This window comes from Schistosoma haematobium, chromosome 1, assembly GCF_000699445.3.
Source record: "Schistosoma haematobium chromosome 1, whole genome shotgun sequence".
NCBI classification, from domain to species: domain Eukaryota; kingdom Metazoa; phylum Platyhelminthes; class Trematoda; order Strigeidida; family Schistosomatidae; genus Schistosoma; species Schistosoma haematobium.
In genome coordinates, this window is record NC_067196.1 from 46,409,293 (window position 1) to 46,429,988 (window position 20,696).

Below are 20,696 nucleotides of genomic sequence, written 5' to 3' on the forward strand. Positions count from 1 at the left end.
TTTCGCTATACGGGATACAAAAAGGTACAATCAGCGACATCATGGTGGCTGGCAATATGCATTGAAACGAATGAACAGTAATCAAATGTGGATTACCGAACTTCTAACATCTAACTGGTCATCATTCAAAATTTATCGTCACAATCGATCAAGGTATAAGAAAAGGAAACTTGTTGAAATACTTTATGCTGAGAATTCTATGTTGTACCAAAAATATAATGTTGAATAAAGCTTCTAATAATAAATAAATAAATACTTAACGTAGTCTAGCAGTAGATCCTTGAGAGTTGTATAAGGAAGCGAGATAGGCTTTTCCGGCATAGCCAGAGTTCTTAATAAGCTATATGCTTCTTTTCTGATGAATGTGAGGAAATGTGCCACAATATTAACATCCTCAGCATCTTCCTTGGTCATAGCCCAAATTTCGAACCTTTCAAAATAATCCTCAAAAGCTTCAGAAGTTGAATGAATATGTAACTTTTCCATCGCGACGCCAGTATAATAGTTGAAAAGTATTTGAATTATCGTATGAACTAGGAATCCCAGAATTAACGCAATTGAATCAACAATTACGACACAAGCACGAACGAATGTATTGTATTTGGAATTCGAAATCGAGCATTCAACAAGTACAAAAGAATCATTAGTTAATTGAAACACCACAGAAACCCATGTAGCTTTGTGTATGTGTTTGTGTGGCAATAAGCCCTTTGCGGAATGCACGTAGATTTGTAAATCTTCCTCATTCTCGTTCCTTTCTGCTAGTCCATGTTGTCCCATGATATCTTCATATCCAGTGTTTTCCATTCCGACTTTGACGTTTCAGTCTCCCATCAAGATGGTTAGGTCCTTTTCTGATTACGTCATCATGATTGATTGCAGCCTATCGTAGAACTGATCTTTATCGTCGTCACTGCTACCATTGGTGGGTGCACAACATTCGATAACATTCATCGTGATTCCCTCCTTTGCTGTTTTGAAGGATGCTTTGATGATTCTGGATCCGTGAGATTCCCATCCTACAAATGCATTTCGTGCTTCTTTGAACAGCATTAGAGCAACTCCTTGAGTTTGTGGAGCATTTTCCTCTTCGTGACCGGAGTATAGTAGCATCTCTCTCGTATCTAGCCTTTGCTGTGCAGCTTGGGTTCAATGGGTTTCGCTGATTCCCAGTACTACTCATTTGCATCTCATGTCCGTTGCTATTTGACTGGTCCTCCCGGTCTCTCACACTATCCGGACGTTCCATGTGCCTATAAAAATTGTTGCTCTGGTGACACAAATACCTTCCTTTATAATATATTTCTGCTAGGGTAGGTACACGCCATTTTTACAGGCACAGGAAGCAAACAGTATTCACCTCACGAAGTCAGACAATTAACGAACAGTAAGTTATGGATAAGTGGAGTAAGAGGATCGAGAGGAAAGTCAACAATTGTTTAAGAATCAATAAATAACTAGACAAACTCAGTTGACTATTAGAAATCCTTTTTGGTTATATATGTACAACTTTTAGACTTATTTTCATGTACCAAACGTTGCTCTTGCTTTGTGAGTAATAATGATGCATCAATGAACCCTCCAACAATTTTATCTTTATATTTATCTTAGTTTCATTGGGGGGAGGTATACTGATAACGTTCGCATGTAACTGTTCGTGACACTTGGAATAACTAAGCCCTCGTTGTATGAGTCGCTGTGATTCAGTAAATAACCACTCACTATTTCCCTCACCCACACATATTTAAATATGATTGTGTACTTTCTACTTGCTTCAACTGTTTACAGTAAGTCTGAAGACCCGCGTATAAATCCAAATAATTCAAATGCATTTAACGAATAAACCTACCCCGCCTACTTAACAGCTAACTGAGTATCAATGGTGACAAATAATTATACAACTAACATGCTAGCTAGCCCATACCTAACTTGTGTTGATGATAAGTTGAGTAGACGTCAGGCCTCTGTAAGACGGATGTAACATTGTATGGACGAAATAACCTCATGACAATAACCAATTATCATCCTTAACGTGAACTGAGCATTCAGTGAACAATTAAAACAGTGATTCAATGTTGCTATACTCCGAATCAGTAGTGGAACGGTCGTTAGGAAGATTACTATTAGTCGTACCCAGTTGTGGAAAAATATGACTTGATGAATCAGATATTTTGCCGGATTCGATTAGATAATTGTGACGTCTAGAATTCTGCGGAAACAAGAACTCCAATCAGCTTACAGCTTCTTCATGATAGTGAAAGCAACTTCCTTAATTGGAAGAATTCTTTCCGGTTGTATTTTTCCTAACTGAACTGCTTGTGCCATTATTATTATTTCACTCTCACACGCGAATTTCTGTTCATCATTGTTTTCCTTTTCCTTATACGCACCTTACATTCTCTATCTCTTTACACTCTTATTGTGTGGCACATATATATTTGGTGCCCCTTTGTACCGATATTTATGTGTTCAAACAAATAATATGAAGCTCGTGTATCAGTAAAAATTGGATGACCACAAAACAACAAAGTCTTAGGTGTTTCTTATTCTATAATTCTCCAGCTGAAGTATTTATAATCACAATTACTAGAACTAAAAAAGCATAAAATGCAAATACATATATATATTTTATAAAGACATAATACAATGACAAGAATATTTGTGGTGTTGATATACAACAAAACAACGCAGAACAAAATATGATAACTGCGAGCAAAATCACGAGTAATTTATGTACCAAATACTTTTACTGAACGATCACGACTGGCTGAAATAACCGTAGTTGCATTCTCACCAAAACGAACTCCAGTTGCTGGAGCTGTATGTGCATTGAACGAAACTAACTGATCCCACTGTTTGCACAAATACACACGTACATCAGTACCAGAAACAGCAAGATATGAACCAGACTGGTCGAATTCCACATCGCATATTTCGTAGGATGGCTGATCTTCACCAGGAATCTACAATAAATTAATGTACACTTTTGAACCTCAGATACAACATTATGAAATAGTGTGAACTATATCGTTTAAATTGCATTTAATTGTGCTTAACTAAAATCAAAAGGCAACCTGAGCAAAAAACCTATAACAATAAGACCTATGTAAATATCCACAATATTAAATAAAACACCACTAATATATTAAGAAGAATGGACCATTATACAGAAAATGACAATCTTACAAAGAATATAAGAACGTCATTTTATTCTGAATAAATGAAACAATGTGAATCAGTTGATTACCAACTGTAGTTGTGTGTATTGACGACTTTTGATTACAGCTAGTAAAAATAGTGCGTTTATGTGAACAGCAAGTTTCCATGGATTAAAATCCTCAGATTTCTCCACTTCAGTGTTAAGCTTCTTTTCCAAATGAATAAATGGTCTACATTTGAAGACGAAGAACTACAATCGCTGATGAACTATGGGACGGATAAAACTACAACGATAGTTAGGCGATACAGAAAGTTTTTAAACGTTTTCTCCATCATACCTAGTGTATTTGTTGTATTTTATACTGAATTCAAGTTTTAATACACAGAATTTCAAATTCCTCGATGAAAGAACACTATTCTTTGGAAACACGGATTAAATGAAGTAGAGAATGTAAATTCAAGAAACAGGATATAGGACATACTTTACTAGAGGCCTAGATGTAATTCACCAATCACCAATAGAAGAACTGTAGCAACTATCCTACAACCAATTTCGATTACGGTTAGTCTTAGTTAAGCCCTCTTATTAACTTACTTAACAGACAATGTTATTTGAACAGTAACAATTCGCATATTTCTTTGTACCGTTATGATCACTAGATCACACTCTAGCTAAAATGTTGACTGCTTAAATATCACTCGATCATTCATCCTCCTCCCCATATATGTATGTACTCAAATCCTATTATTAGTCCTTGCTTTGCCTTGAGGTTTATATCATAACGGTTATCGAGGTGATCGATTAACGAAGCAAAACTACTACAGACCTATTGATGGACAGATGTTATGAGATCAGTCTTCATCGATAAAACGATAAGAGACCACTATAGTGACTTGAAATAGCATACACGGTTGCAAGAGTACATATGTTCGAAAAGGACAACAAATCACCTACCAAAGTTTTAAAGTTCTTTAATTTCCGCAGATCCCAGAGCTTCACTTGACTATCGCCACCACTTGTAGCCAGATAATATCCATTTTCCGAAAAAGCGACAGCTGTAACTAGTTGATTAGTACCTGAACCATGTGCGAAATTCGCAACGTTGCGCCGTTCCTTAACATCCCAGATTTTCACCTCCCCATCAGCAGTACCAGTCCCAAGAATAAGACCATCTGGATGAAACTGGGCGCAAGTAAGTGCTAAAATCATCATTAAAAAAACTGAAGTGCTATAATACTAAATATTTTACTTATTGTAACTACTAAGGATCACAATACAAACTGAAATAATGGAGACGATTTGAAACTTAAATGAATGATTTTGGTGTATTTCAGTTTTCCGAGCCAAATGGTTTAATTGCGGCTGCTTTCATTTCGGTGGTAAAACTTTCGAGAACACATATTCAGAAATATGGACTAAGTAAATAACTATATATAATTGGTCTAAAAGCAATAACACGAAAAGTAATTATCGACGTAGATTTCAAGTTCACAATACACTTTCATAAAGATCTGAGATAAACTATTGCTCACGATTTCACTTGAAATTAGCAACACGTGTAACTTGAATACCTAAACAATATTACATTTAGTTGTGAATTCGGTGGAAATTTATACAGAAATATCTACAAAAGGTAGACAGATTATTTGAAATGAATGAAGTATAACTTTGTCACGGATACTAGATCCCCAAAATTCACTTGGTAAACTACTCATTCTTGTAATTTAGTTATGGAAATTTCAATTTCCCATTTTCGTGTCAAAAGCGCCTATTTTAACCTTCACGTGGTGTTTCCCACCTAGAATGATCTTGAATGCCTTTGGCTCGTTTCCGCCTTTAGTACGCTATCATGTGACGTTTTTCAAGGACATTCTTGTATTTTATATATATATGCATAAGTTGAGTGCTTGTTTGTTCACTCTTCCAAGCTGTTTATGAATCTGGCCTTCTTCCCCTAGTTAGCAGGGTTAGGATGGAGAGGAATACATTAGCTTGTCCCGTTGTTGTGTTGCTGACTTTCGTTCCGTTCGCCGGTCCTAGATGATACCTTAATTCTTCGAACATAGCAAATTTACACCATAATCTTGAACAATTAAAGATAACAAAAATCACAATTGACAATGAAGTCATTAGAATAGTGAAACACGCAAAGTAATTTTTTCATTATAATTAAACTGAAAAAAGTGAAACTTCGGAACTACCCAATACAAAAGAGCCGCATAACACGTGTTCTCTAAATAAGACATTTTCATACAATATTCGTAATAATCATTGCTCCAAGGGACTAGTATAAATTACACAGAATTATCTAGAACCAAAATAATGATAATAAGATTGATAATAATCATAAATGGGACAGCTTACAAAAGCACTTTCACGTGTAAATCAAATTATACACCAATTACGGATCATCTGTGCAAAACTAAGAAAGAGACAGAAAATCCCATTCATTTAAAATTGATATAAAACAAATGAAATCTAAGATCCATTGAATTCGAATGCAATGGGGCTAGATATCCATTCTTACATGAGTTTAAAAGTGTTTTCATTCTTGACTGACAAACACGATCACATTGACGATAACGTACTTTTATGCATTGAATTTTGGTATTGTTAATCCTCAGTGGTATAAATAGTTATAAAAGTATGTTAAAAATCTATTTATAGAACAACTCAGATAAGTTTGAAAACTGACCTTGGATACTGCCAGATTTATCCACGGCGGAAATTCTAACCAAAACGCGTCCATGTCGCAAATCACTGAATGCCCATTGACCGTCTGAGCTGCATGAAAGCAAATAATCCCCAGTCGCATGAATACTTAGACCAGTTACAGGTCCCTTGTGTGCACGAATTATACTTGCGCATTGACCTTGTTCGACACCCCATACTCTCAAAGTTGTGTCAGGCGAACCTGTGAACACTAATTCTTCAGACGGATGATAAACAACCTGTGTAACCTTTTTGTTATGTCCTTTGAGAATGGATATGACCTTTTAGATGAAAATAAAGAAAAGTGTTAATAAATAACAACACTACAAGTGTGTTGATATATTTCGAGGGTAAATAATACAAATAAGCAAACAGAAGAAAACAAAAAACACTGAAGTCATATTTTAGGAAAAAATACACAAATTTACTTGAAAGCAGAAGTTTCACTCATTTAGCTTGATAAGAACGAAATCAACACGTAGTATTAAACTAAATCAGCTAAATAGATCTATAAAATATAAATAACCAAATTCCAAACTAATGTTCGTGATTACTGCACGAGTATTAATTGTTTCTACATAAATAAAAGCTATATGATTCGGATAGAAGTTACTAGTTTATTAGTTTTAAATAATTATACCACTTTTTATCATTCCACTAAAACTGAGAAATTAGGAAATATATATCCTGTAACCAGGATTATGTACGTGTAATAGATAACACCTACTGTGTGACAACGCATATTATCAACCTGATGGAACTTCAGAATCTAGGGTGGAGTTCGAGACTTGATAGCGAGAAGTTTAACATGCATGCCCAGTTTTTGGCATATGAATATCTTGAATGGATCACAGCGGTATAGTCTTCCCTATATTTGTCCGTGAAATTAACTCAAGTTGAAGAACAACACAGTATCTCTATGAGGTAAAATGAATGTGGTGTGCTAGAAAATACTACATCTTTACCATTGTAGTAAGTACTCTCTCCTTGTAGTAGGTATTACTATCTTCAACAAACCAAGCCATATGCACAAATCCCTTAACCAAGTTTTGTGGACACATTTGACATTAGTGGTTGTGATTCAGACAGTCAACAAATACAAAATATTGAAAACAACTATTTCTAACAGCAACATAGCAAATTAAGACGATTGAACCAAAGGATAAGTACCCAAGTACGTGAAAAACGATTAATTACCGAATAAGTTAAGCTGGAGCTACTGTTTATTAGTTAGAATACTCAAATTTTAACCGAATGTCTAGAGATTTCATAAATGCACTATCAACTGAACCAAGAAAAGGATCATTACACTTCATGTAATGTCACAACGCAATTCACAAATATGTGCTATATTTTCAGATATACAATCAGTTTCGCCGATGCACTTCTTAAATGTTTCTTTATCTCAATTACCAACTAATTAATCTGCTCTACCCATATTTTTTCTAAGTTAAATAAAACAAAGCAGATGGGGAGAACTTACTTGTGATGTAGAAAGATCAAATACAACAGCAGTTTTGTCGTTACCCCCTGTTACAATTCTTTCAGGAGATGTCTTGCTGATGTCAAGACAATTAATCCCAGGCATGCTAGCAGAATGAAGGCCTACATGATTAGCGAGTTGCTGGTATTCAGAAATAGCTCTAGATCTAGCCAATCCTTCTGGTACTGTTTTTCCACGTCGTTTTCGCTCTGCTGTAAGCTGACTAGCCCGTTCTTGTAGAGTGTTGATAACATCTTCGCTTATACCAATCTCTTCTTGCAGCTTTAAGGAATTAAATGGGACAAGTGCATGAATTCGAAATTATGGTAAAAACTAACTCAAAGGAAACATCATGAAAAATGATGAACTTAGGGCTGATGTACACAAAAGCCTCAAAATCATATGCATTGCTGTTTATGAATAGGGGACAATTTGTCATTTGGAACATGTTTGACGATTATTTCGAAATAAATGATTTGCTTTAAAATCAACGGAAAAGTACGAATATTTATTCATTTATCTAATGAACATAGAAGTAAATCATTATAATCCGAATCACCAATGTTCACTATAGGTTAAATTACTATGAAAGACCTCTCCTTGAAAAAACTTTGCGTAATGATTACAGTGTAACAGTAGACAACAAAATGAAAGGCAATTAGACCTTCAATAGAAAGTAAACAATAAAAAATAATGAGTACTGCAGTAACCAAATGTAACCATGCGTCTTTAGTGATGGTTAACAGTAGTGCGACCCTCGCTACATGAATAGAGATTCAAAAGCAGGATCCGCTAATTCAGAACTCAAGAAAACCTTTGAACTCCAAAATACAGAGAAAATGTTATCTTGGAAGTAATAAATGTAGCAATACCAATCGAGGGTATAGCAAATGTGGAAAAGGTCTTGGGCATGAACCTGTAGGGATATGTATATATGTATATATATTTTATATCCAGTCCTAGCTGATGTGTAATGTGAACATATAATCAGTGACAAAACATGATGAGAAACCTAGAGTGTACAGCAATCTAAATGATTTTTTCACCAATAAACAACAGTGCGGTTCCATAAGATTTTTTGAAACTAAGAAAAAAAAAACTAAGCCCGATCGAAGCTGCTACCTTGACGCGGTGGTCGGGCATGCCTATCGTGATGACCCAACCGAGCTATATTGGCTGGAACATATGTTCCTGCAGGTTCTACCATGCCAGGCAGGTCGATTGGCGAACGGTAAGACTAAAAGCAGCAACTCAAGGTCTGAGGGCGAAGTCGTACTGCTGACTGTAGAGAGGTGTGACAGCAGTAAGGTGTTTCCCTCGGACAACCAGCATGACAGCGATGCTGCCTTCCCACAAGGAGGGGTGGGGTTAGAAAAGGTCGACCCTAAAAATGTCACACCTCACCTTACCTCACGGATTTCCGTCTCCGGCGGTAAGGCCCTTTGAAGAACGGAGCTAACACGTCAAAAACCTTCCACGAAATGGCCGTGCGCGACCGGCCTCAAGCAGTTGTCCCTTGGGCTCTGCGGTCACGCTCCCAGGTCGTCAAGACCAACACTAATCCAATTTCCTTTTCAGGTTCCTCAAGAAATACCCTTCCACGGTGTGGGCAGCCGGGAAGTGACATCAGCCCTCATACCCGTAACAGCACAAGAGACCAAGGTGGTCACATTCAAATCCTTCCTACACCTCCTAATACTTCTCTTATCCTCCCGACTAACCCTCCTCACGTGTCTTTATCACCTCGCACCGCTAGGGCAAACGATTCGAGTACGTGGAACGCCATTCCTGGTCTCCTGAAACCACACTCTAAACTACACGTAGGAGCTTTTAACGTACGAACACTGTGCCAAATAGGACAGCAGGCTTCCTTAGCTAAAACTTTGGAATCTCGCGCCATCGATGTGTGCTGCGTCTCCGAAACGCGCATACAGGATCCAAGTAGCGTCATTCATTTGACCTCACCATGCCAAAATAAAGAACCGACTCGATTTACGCTTCGTGTATCTGGAAGCCCTGATTCTGCTTCCCGTGGCCTCGCCGGCGCAGGTATAGCATTGAGTCCTAGGGCAGAACTAGCTCTCTTAGAGTGGATCCCAATAGACAGTCGTTTGTGCGCTGTCCGACTGAACGGAACAGTAAGAATCCGGAAAGATAGGGACACTCGTCGTTGCCTCTTCGTCGTCTCTGCCTATTCTCCCACTGACTGCAGCTCAGATGATGTAAAAGATGAGTTTTACAGAAAGCTTTCGGACCTTCTCCGAAAAGCTAGGCGCTCTGATGTAGTAATAGTGGCCGGTGACTTTAATGCTCAAGTAGGCAAACTAAGTGATAAGGAAAGACACCTAGGTGGATCCTATGGTGTCGTGGCTCAAAGAACAGATAATGGCGACCGTCTGTTGCAGCTATGCTCAGATAACCGCCTGTTCCTTGCAAATACTAACTTTAAGCATAAGGAAAAACATCTTTTAACATGGCGACCCCCTAATTCGTCCCAACGTTGGACCCAAATAGATCACATCGCTATCAGCCACCGATAAAGGGGCTCGATAGAAGACTTTCGCTCATTCTGGAGCACATGCTTAGATTCAGATCATGCTCTAGTACGAGCGCGTATCTGTCTGCGTCTTACTGGACGTAGGAAAGATCCTGCAAGGAAACCTCTTAGGGCCCTACTTAATGATAGTCAAGCTAAGAGCATATTTCAGGAACAACTAGGAAAACAGTTAGGCAGCCATGTATGTGATGCCCACCCCGATGCAGCATGGAATGATATCCGAAAAGCTGTGGAAACAGCAGTGATATTTGCTAGTAAGGTAAACCAGAAGGTTAGGGAGCAACACTGGATCTCAGCAGCATCTATCTCACTGAAAGATGCTCGGAAACTCATTCCACCTGGCTCTGAACATAATGAAGAGCGGAGTCAGCTTAAGCGCAAGCTGACAAGAAGTCTACGCAATGATCGCGAACAGTGGTGGGTAGCGAAAGCAAGAGAGATGGAAAAGGCAGCGGCAATAGGTAATAGCAGACAGTTGTTCAGACTCGTTAAGGAAACCGGTATTAGGAACCCGACCGTTAGCGAAACAATCTCAGAGAAAGATGGACATATTATTCATTCTCAATCCAGGAGATTGGATCGATGGGCAGAACACTTTAGGGATCAGTTCAACTGGCCTTCAGCCACACTTCGGTTTCCCACGATCTCCAGTCAACCTGAATAACAAGTTAATGTAGGTCCTCCGTCTCTTTACGAAGTTGAAAAAGCCATAGGAAATCTGAAACGAGGGAGAGCAGCAGGCCCTGACAGGTTTACTCCTGAGATTTTTAAGGATGGTGGTCCAGTATTAGCAATGAGATTAACCGAGGTCTTAGGTAGAATTTGGGAACTGAACGTAATCCCATCTGACTGGTCTCAATCACTGATTGTGCCAGTTTTTAAGAAAGGACAAAAGTCCTCTTGTGACAATCACAGAGGAATCAGTTCGACAAATATATTGTCTAAAATATTAGCTTCAATAATACTTCGACGCCTAACTAAAGCTCGTGAAGAGCAGACTAGAGAAAATCAGGCTGGTTTTCGACCTGGACGTGGTTGTATAGATCAGATATTCACACTACGTCAGGTTCTAGAACACAGACACACATTCAGACGCCCCACAATGGTAGTATTCCTCGACCTTAAGGCGGCATTCGACTCGATTGATCGTGAGGTTCTATGGCAGTGTTTGTCACTGAAAGGAGTACCACAGAAGTACATTAACCTTATAAAGGCTCTCTACTCGAACACAACTGGTCGAGTGAGAGCTTATGGCGAACTGTCATCAGAATTGATCACCTCAAGTGGTGTTCGTCAGGGCTGTCCACTCTCCCCATTCTTGTTCAACTTTGTCATTGACGTACTTTTAGAGATAACAATCTCCTCATCTAAATATACAGGGGTTGAACTTCTACCAGGAGGTTCACTTGTTGACTTAGAATATGCTGATGACATCGTTTTATTTGGTGAAGACACTGACAAAATGCAGAATCTTCTGATCACTCTAAGCAACAATGCAAGCATGTTCGGGATGCGATTCGCTCCCTCGAAATGCAAAATGTTGCTTCAGGATTGGGTTACATCGACACCCGAACTAGTGATAGGGAGTGAAGTAGTTGAGTGTGTCGACCGCTTCACTTATCTTGGAAGTCTCATCAGCCCTTGTGGTTTAGTGTGTGACGAAATCTCAGCACGGATACAGAAGGCTCGACTAGCTTTTGCCAACTTGCGTCATTTATGGCGTAGGCGAGATATCCGTCTATCAACCAAAGGACGTGTTTACTGCGCAGCAGTTCGTTCCGTCCTAGTTTATGGCAGTGAAACATGGCCGGTAAGAGTAGAGGATATCCGTAGGTTACTAGTATTTGATCATAGGTGTCTTCGAAACATTGCTCATATATCATGGGACCATCGAGTAAGTAATGCAGTTGTTAGGAAACGGGTACTAGGTAAGGATGACAAATCAATTGATGAAGTAGTGAAACTTCATCAGTTGAGATGGCTGGGACACGTGTTACGTATGCCCAACGACCGACTGCCTCGACGTGCTATGTTCAGTGGTATAGGAGTAGGTTGGAAGAAAGCTAGGGGCGGCCAAACCAAAACATGGCACAAGTCCATGAAGTCACTGACAAGTGAACTGAGTCATGTTGGTAGGTGTAGACTACCTGGTTGGGGACCGCGAGATGATAGCAACCGTTGGTTAGAGACCCTGAATGACATGGCTCAAAATCGTTTGCAATGGCGCAGGTGCATCCACTCTCTGTGTTCTCCCAAATTCTAATCTTCTGAATTCTTCATGTCCCTTTTTTCCTCTTTCCAAATTTCTTTCACTGGATTATACTCTTTAAATAACATCTCCAAACCCTAATCTTCCCGATTACTGCTTATACTCTTATTACCTCTACCACTACGGGATTTGAATCGACAAGTGCATCTCTGTGCTAATGTGGTGTGGCAACTCGAACTGATGTACGTACGTACGAAGTTCTACGTTGTTACTGACTGACTGACTGACTTTGAAACTAAGATTTGACCACCTTAGTTTAAGTGTATAAAATACATTAAAATCATAAGATAGGATGAAATTGGAGGAATACTCTTAAAACTCCAATATCAAGATACGACTAAAGAGATAAATGCCAAGATCAATTCATTCTTACCTGGTTTGAATCTACAGTACTTGAGTTGTCACTTGTGTCTAAGGATGGAGGAACAGTTGGAGCTGTGCCAGCAGGAGGTTGATGAGTTGTGTTAATATTTTGTACATTCATCTGAGATGGTTGTATTATACCAGCTTGTGGTTTTAATGTAGCCAAAGCTTCACGTGCAGCTGTTACTTCCTTTGTTAGCCTATAAGCCCGTTTTTACACGTTTAGTTAAATTAGCGAACCCATCAATTTTCATAATATTAAAATTTGAAACAAAACACCATCGCAAAATATAATATAGAGTTCCAAACATAGAGCCCAAGTTGTTAAAATGAATGTTATAAGTGAAATGACACTTAACAGTTAGCTTTTTAACATTTTTTTAACTTCGGAATCATAAACCTCATTTTTTAAAATGGCGCCAAATATGTATGGTTTGGTTAATATTTGTAATACATGACAAAGACCGGACGCTTAGGTACACCATTGGATGCTCTGATTAACAGTATGCTAACAAACGCCTGTTTTCCGACTAACTCGTGGAAGCAAAGGTGGGCCTTGTCGGTTTTTTGATGCAGAACTCCACCAATAGAAACGATATTACTGACAAACTATGTCCCTATATACTGCCGAATTATCTAAGAGAAATTTATCCAATGTTTACAGTAAAGTTTTGTGAATGTACAACACGAAGTAGAGAATATAGGTTAACTACGAGTGAACAGAACTGGCGAACTCACTATGTTCCTCACTAAGAGTTCCAAAACACTGAATTTTAATGAACAATTGTGAAAGTCCTAGCATCCTGAATCGATGAATTACAGATACAAACTTACGTCGGTAGACGAATGTTATGGAAATTTAGCTTCAAATCTTGACCTCTAAATTGAGTTTTCGAAGGTGAACTCCGCAGGTAATCACTTACTTCATAGTTTGGCGTTATCAAAGTAATACAGATCATACGGAATTAATGCCAAATACATAAGGAGTAAAGTTTTTAAAAAACTCCATTTCGCGAAACGCATAAATGCTGATTATGTTAGTTGAGCTTTGTTTCGTGTCATATTTATTTTAATTATGTATTAATTAGTTGTTTATTTTGTGACAAGACTTAATTTCGCGATTTTGAAACCGTGTGAGTGATTAGCGTACATGAATTCCAGTATACGTACACTGATGCACAATGGACAGCAGGCAGGTTTGATTGAGACAAAGTCAAAATTCTATCGGATTGATGTACACTTGAATGAGCATAACGACAATTTAGGTATAATAAGAACTAATTCCGGTTATCAATAAAACCTTAATGGTGAGAGGAAATAATTTCTTACGTATGGCCGAATAACCTATTTCCGCTATGGCTGACACTTTGCACACTACCTGATTTTATACTTTTCTAGCTCTGAATGTGGCACTGTAATCAAGCAAATAAAGAAACACTGTAACTAGAATGCTTGAGTGTAAATACATTAATTTGAAAGGAGTAACCGAAATTTATTGAATGTCTATACCTATCTGTTGATAGTTATCGGGCTTACTCGTTCATGAAACAAAAATCAATCTCACTACATTCAATAATCACGACTCACTGAGAAACCGAAGTACAAAACTTTTTAAGTACTGATGTAAATATTGTGCATTTCGCAAATTCAGTACACACAATTTTAAATAAACGACGAGTAGGACAACAAGCATATAAGAGAGTTCAGACAATGAAACAAACTAGAATGCAGTTATAACTTGTAGTACAATCGAGAAAATTGTAAAAAGGGATTTTCAAGATATTATGCATTTTTAAAAGGTGCGAATTGTTTCCAAGTCCAATTTGGTACGACTACAGTACTTTAAGTATGACTTGAGTGTGTTTAAGCCTACTGACAGTAGTGGTGAGTGAAACCGAAATAAACAAGCGGTTCAGCAGAAAAAATCAGAGATCCCAAATGCTTCAACGCACAGTGTGGTGCCCCTAAATGCCCTGGTACGGCCGAGAGTGGGTAGAGTCCGCTCTACCTCTCAAAATGCTCTCACATGGCCACGTGTATATAGCCTCTGCCAGGGAATTTCCACTCACTGTCTTCTCGTGGCGGGGGTGTTGTTTACGAAATTGAGAGGACGAAAAGCGAATGTCCGTCGCTTTAACCGGGTTGGTGGACACGGTGAGTCCACCCAGGGGAGTTGGAAAACCCTGATTCCAAACCAACGGTATACATGGGCTCCAGTATCCTGAAGGAACAAATGGCGTATGAACCAATCGTTGGTCACCGGCTACCATGGGAATGCATCTCCTTACGTTGCTCCACTGCCTTGTGGATCAAACCGTCAGATCGAAGGCTCCGGGTGTGGTCCCCTAAGAAAACCACCTGCTTCGGGTTGGGCACCCGGGCAGTATCACAGCCCCATACATATCAAGTGAGATTTTTGTGGTGCATATGTATTCGGTGCCTCCTTGTACCAATATCTGTGTGTAGTAGGACGAGTATACATCATTAATTAAGTGTTAACTGAAACAATTTCTCACTGAAATCAAAAACATGATTAGATCTATTCTATTACTTAAAGTAGCTAGTAATCAAATCCCTATTTGTTTAAACTAAGGAACCCATTGCAAGATAAAACTATGAGCTGTGAATTACTGATGATAAGATGAGGTAGTAAAAATTTAAAGTTTGCAGGTATTTTCTATCTGGATGGCTTATATATATATATATATATATATATATATATATATATATATATATATATATATTGCCTAGTTAGACTGATAAGTAACAATTTGGATTACGATTGTGTGTAAAAGATTTTGCTCCAAATTGATTACAAATAAGCATCTGAATTTGCTCTTCCCCTAAATCTCGAACACATTACCTTTCACTGATTCATTCACAACCCTTTGGCTGATTTAAAATGTTTTTCACTTATACTGGCGTTCCCTTGCTGCAAAATGTAGCTACTATCTGGAGGCTGAGAAACATTTTAAGATTTATTTATTCCTCAGTGATGACATCTTATCGGATGATCTTTCAGTGTGATAGCTAAGTGACGTAATACTACAACGTTCTGCATTCCGTTCCGAGACCATGGTAACTGCAATTAGCAAAACACGTGGTCGGGGGAAACAGTTGGCACAAACCTTCAAATAAATCAAACTGGTGACCAAAAAGGGGTAATTACTAGGTTAGAGCCTTGTATTACGCTAATTATCGAAAGATTAATCTTCGTAACAAATACTAGAAATGAGCACAAATGAACAACAAAGTAGTATGATTTAATCTATCTAGAACTTCAAGAGCAAGCTAGCAACCTAAATCACATGACGGAACCACAATTATTTTGGTAAAATATGAAGATAATAACCGAGAGACCCGAACTAGCACTTCACATGAAAATGTTTAACTTACCTAGCGATAACGCGACAAGCTGCATCATGCTGGTACAAAGCATGTGATAATTCCTGTCTAGCAGTCTGCAACTGCTGTCGGAGTGTAAATGATTGTAGCATAACTGCATCCCACTCATCCTAACAAAAAATTACTCACTAAGTTTTTAATACCTGCAGAGTCTTTAATATAGCAGGGATTGATGTTGCAGAAGGAGGTTTAGGACGGACAAAGGCCGGTGTTTTAATATCAATTAGCTCCTCAACCGCCAAAGGTTGTTGATCGATGGGGTCAGTCCCATTTTCCCCGAGGTATTTTTCAATCAACCGTCTTTCAAAAATATGGCCCGAGCGAGGGCTAACAACTGGATGCTCAGGCACCTCGTTTGATAGGGAACACAGCAGAGACATTCTAAAATATAAATTTTGAGACCAAATGACAGTAACCAAACAGGAAAAGAAGGAAGAACTATAAAATAAGACATTATATTTGAATTATTGTACACAGAAAAAAATGTGAAAGATTGAACTATGCGTTTTCGTTCTTGAAGAGACTGGTTTTTCTTCAGTCAGTGACGAGTACGTAAATCATTCTAAACGAGGTCAGGATACTGTAAAGAACATACCCATATAAATAGTAAAAAAAGGAAATAATAAAGAAAGCAAGCTTCACCCAGCCTTCCTTCATAGCTCTGCTAAGCTCATCATGGTTCATGATCGTAGTCGGATCATACAATCCAGGACTCGACATAACTGGCCGATTTTTGTACCTAAAACGATGAGAATTACTGAATGAGGTTAACCTGTAAATATTATATGCCAACAATGGCACATTTAGTAAGACAGTCCCAATTTGGCCTGTGAACATGAACAATATTGTGAATGCAGCATGAAGTGCATATTCAGGGAGTACGAGCTAAATGCAATAAGTGGCTAAACCGAGTGGTACCGGATTAAGCGATTTACACTGGTCAATGGGATTTTTGTAGTCTGTTCGAAGTTCGTCAAATGAGATAACCTTTGGGATTCTGCTATTAATCAAACCTTATTACTTGAAAAATAACGAGGAATATAAGGGCAATCGTAAAAATCAATGCTAATATATAGGCAATAGCAACAAGACCGAATCCCATTCTTCGAGAGATCACCGAAAACACGCGCAGATTGGGTGCTCAAAATCCCCACCAACTACAGGTCATTTAACACTTTCAATGGTTTGAATATACAATTTCTCCGTTGTACACCACTGTAGACCTATTAGTTTCAGTGTCAGTTTGGGAAGGACAGGAGGCTTGATGGCCTGTGTTAGTCCTGGCAATGCTGGTCTCTCAGTTGATCCAACTTTCTTTTGAAAGAGTCGACGGATGGAGCCTCAACTACGTGCTGAGATAATGAGTTCCACTCGTTGATGATTCGATGGGAAAGTCGATAGTCAGCTGACAAGTAATTTGTCCTTGGCTTGTGAACTTTTTTGGAGTGTCCTCGTAGATTCTCTGTTTTGGAAGACAAGAAAAATGAGGGCATATCATGTGCAAATTTGGCACTAAGCAATTTGAAAACTGTAATCAAGTCGCCTCTAGTTCTGCGATATGACAATGGGAAAAGGTTTAGCTTGGCCAGTCGAGCTTCATACGGAAGCTTCGCCATTCCGAGAATCAGCTTAGTTGCCGTTCTCTGAACCTTTTCCAGAAGCTCATTGTCTTTTTTTAGGCAGGGGCTAGCCGCTTGTATGCAGTACTCAAGGTTAGGACGTACGAACACTGTATACAAAGTCAAAAACGTCTTAGCGTCGACATGACTAAAAGCTCTACGTATTGACCATAACGTTCTAAAACCTTTGGCGGCTATTGCACGGCAATGTGCAGTAATCTTTAAGTCTTGGGTAACGATGACTCCTAAGTCAGTACATGTCTGGACGACAGGTAGCTCAGTGTTATTCATCGTGTATGTATCTGTACCTTGATGACTGATATGCATCACAATCAACCTGGAAGTATTCATCAGCAACTGCCAGGTTTTAGACCATTCAGATAATTTCTTCAGGTCATTTTGGAGTTCTAAGCTATCACCCTCACATCGTATTGTTCTCCATATCTTGACATCGTCAGCATATAGCAAAACCGATGATGATAGGAGACGAGGAAGGTCATTTACATACAAGAGGAATAGCACTGGCCCCAAAACTGTACCCTGGGGCACTCCACTAAGCACAGTTCCCCAGCTAGATAACTTTGAGTTCACCCGTACTATTTGTTGACGCCTAACTAAGAAGTCTTTTATCCACATAAATAGATTGCCTCCAATCCCGACATTTCTTAACTTATATAACAGCCGGTTGTGCGGAACCTTGTCTAAAGCTTTACTGAAATCAATGAAGGCTACGTCTACAGGTAACTTTTGGTCCTTAAGAGCGCACCAGCTTTCACGAGCCATTAAAATGTTAGTGAGACAAGAGTAACCTATTCTGAAACCGTGCTGCTCTTCCGAAAGGATCCGGTTTTTATCGAGATCTTTTGTTTATATTTCTTTGGTGCATTTGAATCGCTTAAAAAATTTTCAAGCACCTTTATGAACTGATCTTAAAGTAAAATATATCATCATAACTCAATCCGCAATACCACTAACGTAGCATTTTGGTGTCGGCATAAGAACTGACTTTAACTATTTTCAAGTGTTTATCAAGTTATAAACCACCATTTGGTCACACCTCACCTAAGGGAAATATATTAAGCTTTTTGGTGCTCTTATCGTGATTTTTCGATCTAGGTAATTGTGCAATCGTATACGAATATTTATTTATTTATTTATTTGGACACATAAGTGTTGGTACAGAGGGGCACCGAATACATATGCGCCACACGGACCACTTGATTTGTGTATGGGCTGTGATGCTGCCCTGGTGCTCAAACCGAAGCACGTGGTTTCTTAGGGGGGTGACACCCGGAGCTTTCGACCTAAAGGTCTCACCCGCAAGGCAGTGGAGCAACGTCAGGAGATACAGTCCCATGGTAGCCGGTGACCAACGATTGGTTCATACGCTTTTTGTTCCCTCAGGATTTTGGGGGCCGTGTACACCATTGGTTTGGAATCATGGTTTTCCAACTCCTCTAGGTGGATCCTCCATATCCACCAATCAAGTTAAAGCGCTGGATATCCGCTTTTCACCATGTTCAAATTCGAAAACAACATCCCTGGTCTCCATAAAGCAGTGCCTAGGGCTTCCCTAGCAGTGACTATATACGAGTGGCTATGTGAGAGTATTTGAAGTGGGAGAGCGAACTCTCCCTACTCTCGGCTGTACCAGGGCATTTGGGGACTTAGTGTGTTCTTATCCTACTGATGCGGATGTGCTTACGCTGTGTTATGTTTCTTAGCATTAATTCAACGACTAAAGACGAATGGGCCAAGAAAGAATTTGAATACGGATGTTCCTTAGTGTTTTGTAGCGGTAAATAAATCCCAAAGTATACAGTATTGCAAGCCTTCGACATTGAAGCTAACCTCGTTTATTTTACTGGACACAACATAGTTGAAGGCGACCCGTAGCGCATCCATATCACATTATGAGTGGGTACGTCGTGCTGTGCACCCTTTGCAACTACTAACTAGATTAGATCAAACGCCAGGACCAAAAGCCTTAGGTAGTGGAGTGCTTATGACACCGACCAGACCTCTCAACAATGTTTACAAGTCATATCAACGAAAGTAAACTAACTTTCATACTGACCAGCAAATAATTTTATAATTAAAAATAATGTTACCATAAATAATCCATTCATTCAATTATTCAAATTATCTTTGCATTTTTTCCACAACATTTCAAAGTACTGCTATTAAAAATGCGGAGTTATATCCAACAATTCATTATCATTATCTGGCTTTTTGACCAATTCCTGTTAGCTATCAATATATTGACCCATATGATTAAAAACTTGTATAAAAACATGCCCTCCTGGAGTTTTGTTAGGTCAGCGACATACATTCTTTCATGACCTGCTCTGATCTTTCGTCAACCTAAGGCACACATACTTTTGATTCATCAAGCTGAAATGTCGCTCGATTAGTACCTGAAACTCAAATTTCTGAATATTTTTTCCTTCTCCAAAGAGGAGTTTACATTCGTTATTCCATTATTAGCTATTTCCTAGCCTCACTTATATTTTTCGGTACCACCTTTCACACATAACTAATTAAATATTAGTTAGCTAGGAGCCTCGACTGTGACGATCGACCTGAGGAATTTCTTCACAGGTAATCATTCGAGTATCTGATCTCCAGAGACTTTCTGTCCAAGAACAGGTTAACGTCGTTGGTAACTCTCTGAACTGTGTTAGACATCGCTTCAAGTGAAAACCAGTCCATTTGAACAGTCTGTTTTTAGAAAAATCTTTTTCAAGACTGTTTGGTGACCTCGTAGACTCGAAAGAATAATTTAGTTTCCCCAAAAATTCAACTTGACGGCTTAACAAACTGACTTTTAAACTGAAGCACATTACTAATTAATTAATGTAAGTTTGAAATATGGTCGTCCTAGATCCTGTTGAACTTATTGATTACGTCTTCTTGTTGGTCAGGATTTGCACAACTCAGTTGTCAGCCCAATGGACTTCATGAGAAAACTGGCTGGGAACCGACCGCAAAAGTGTTAGAACTGAACTTTGAATAATCATGGTCGGATCAATGCAACTATACGGACGTCGATAACTGATGTAGTCGATTTAAGGACACTTACCTCTAGACTTTGCGTCTGTATGCTCCCCCTCGTCAGCCAAAATCAA

At 38.8% G+C, this 20,696-nt stretch overlaps 1 protein-coding gene across 2 annotated transcripts; it reads right to left on the reverse strand.

The window, feature by feature from the left end:
* Positions 1-2,569: 2,569 nt before the first annotated feature.
* On the reverse strand, positions 2,570-17,227 carry PRPF19_1 (Pre-mRNA-processing factor 19). 2 transcript variants are annotated; one of them, XM_051208862.1, is made up of 9 exons: positions 16,868-17,227; positions 16,545-16,834; positions 16,093-16,511; positions 15,941-16,059; positions 12,555-12,744; positions 7,356-7,637; positions 5,856-6,153; positions 4,115-4,359; positions 2,605-2,963 (listed from the first exon to the last, which is right to left on the reverse strand). In XM_051208862.1, the coding sequence occupies exons 3-9, from the start codon at positions 16,327-16,329 to the stop codon at positions 2,730-2,732; spliced, it is 1,605 nt and encodes a 534-aa protein (XP_051074262.1). In that variant the 5' UTR covers positions 16,330-16,511; positions 16,545-16,834; positions 16,868-17,227; the 3' UTR covers positions 2,605-2,729. The 2 variants fall into 2 exon arrangements, with proteins under 2 accessions (XP_051074261.1, XP_051074262.1); XM_051208861.1 differs by lacking the exons at positions 15,941-16,059; positions 16,093-16,511; positions 16,545-16,834; positions 16,868-17,227 and having other exon boundaries at positions 2,570-5,817; positions 12,555-15,158.
* Positions 17,228-20,696: the final 3,469 nt, after the last annotated feature.

What these genes read in the sequence shown, in the direction of transcription:
- PRPF19_1 (XM_051208862.1), bottom strand. Translation starts at nt 16,329, where the DNA reads ATGTCTCTGCTGTGTTCCCTATCAAACGAGGTGCCTGAGCATCCAGTT. An exon ending in GTACTGTAGATTCAAACCAG is followed by an intron (nt 7,638 to 12,554) that starts GTAAGAATGAAT and finishes AATTCCTTAAAG; the next exon opens with CTGCAAGAAGAGATTGGTAT. An exon ending in TAAAGAACTTTAAAACTTTG is followed by an intron (nt 2,964 to 4,114) that starts GTAGGTGATTTG and finishes AATTTATTGTAG; the next exon opens with ATTCCTGGTGAAGATCAGCC.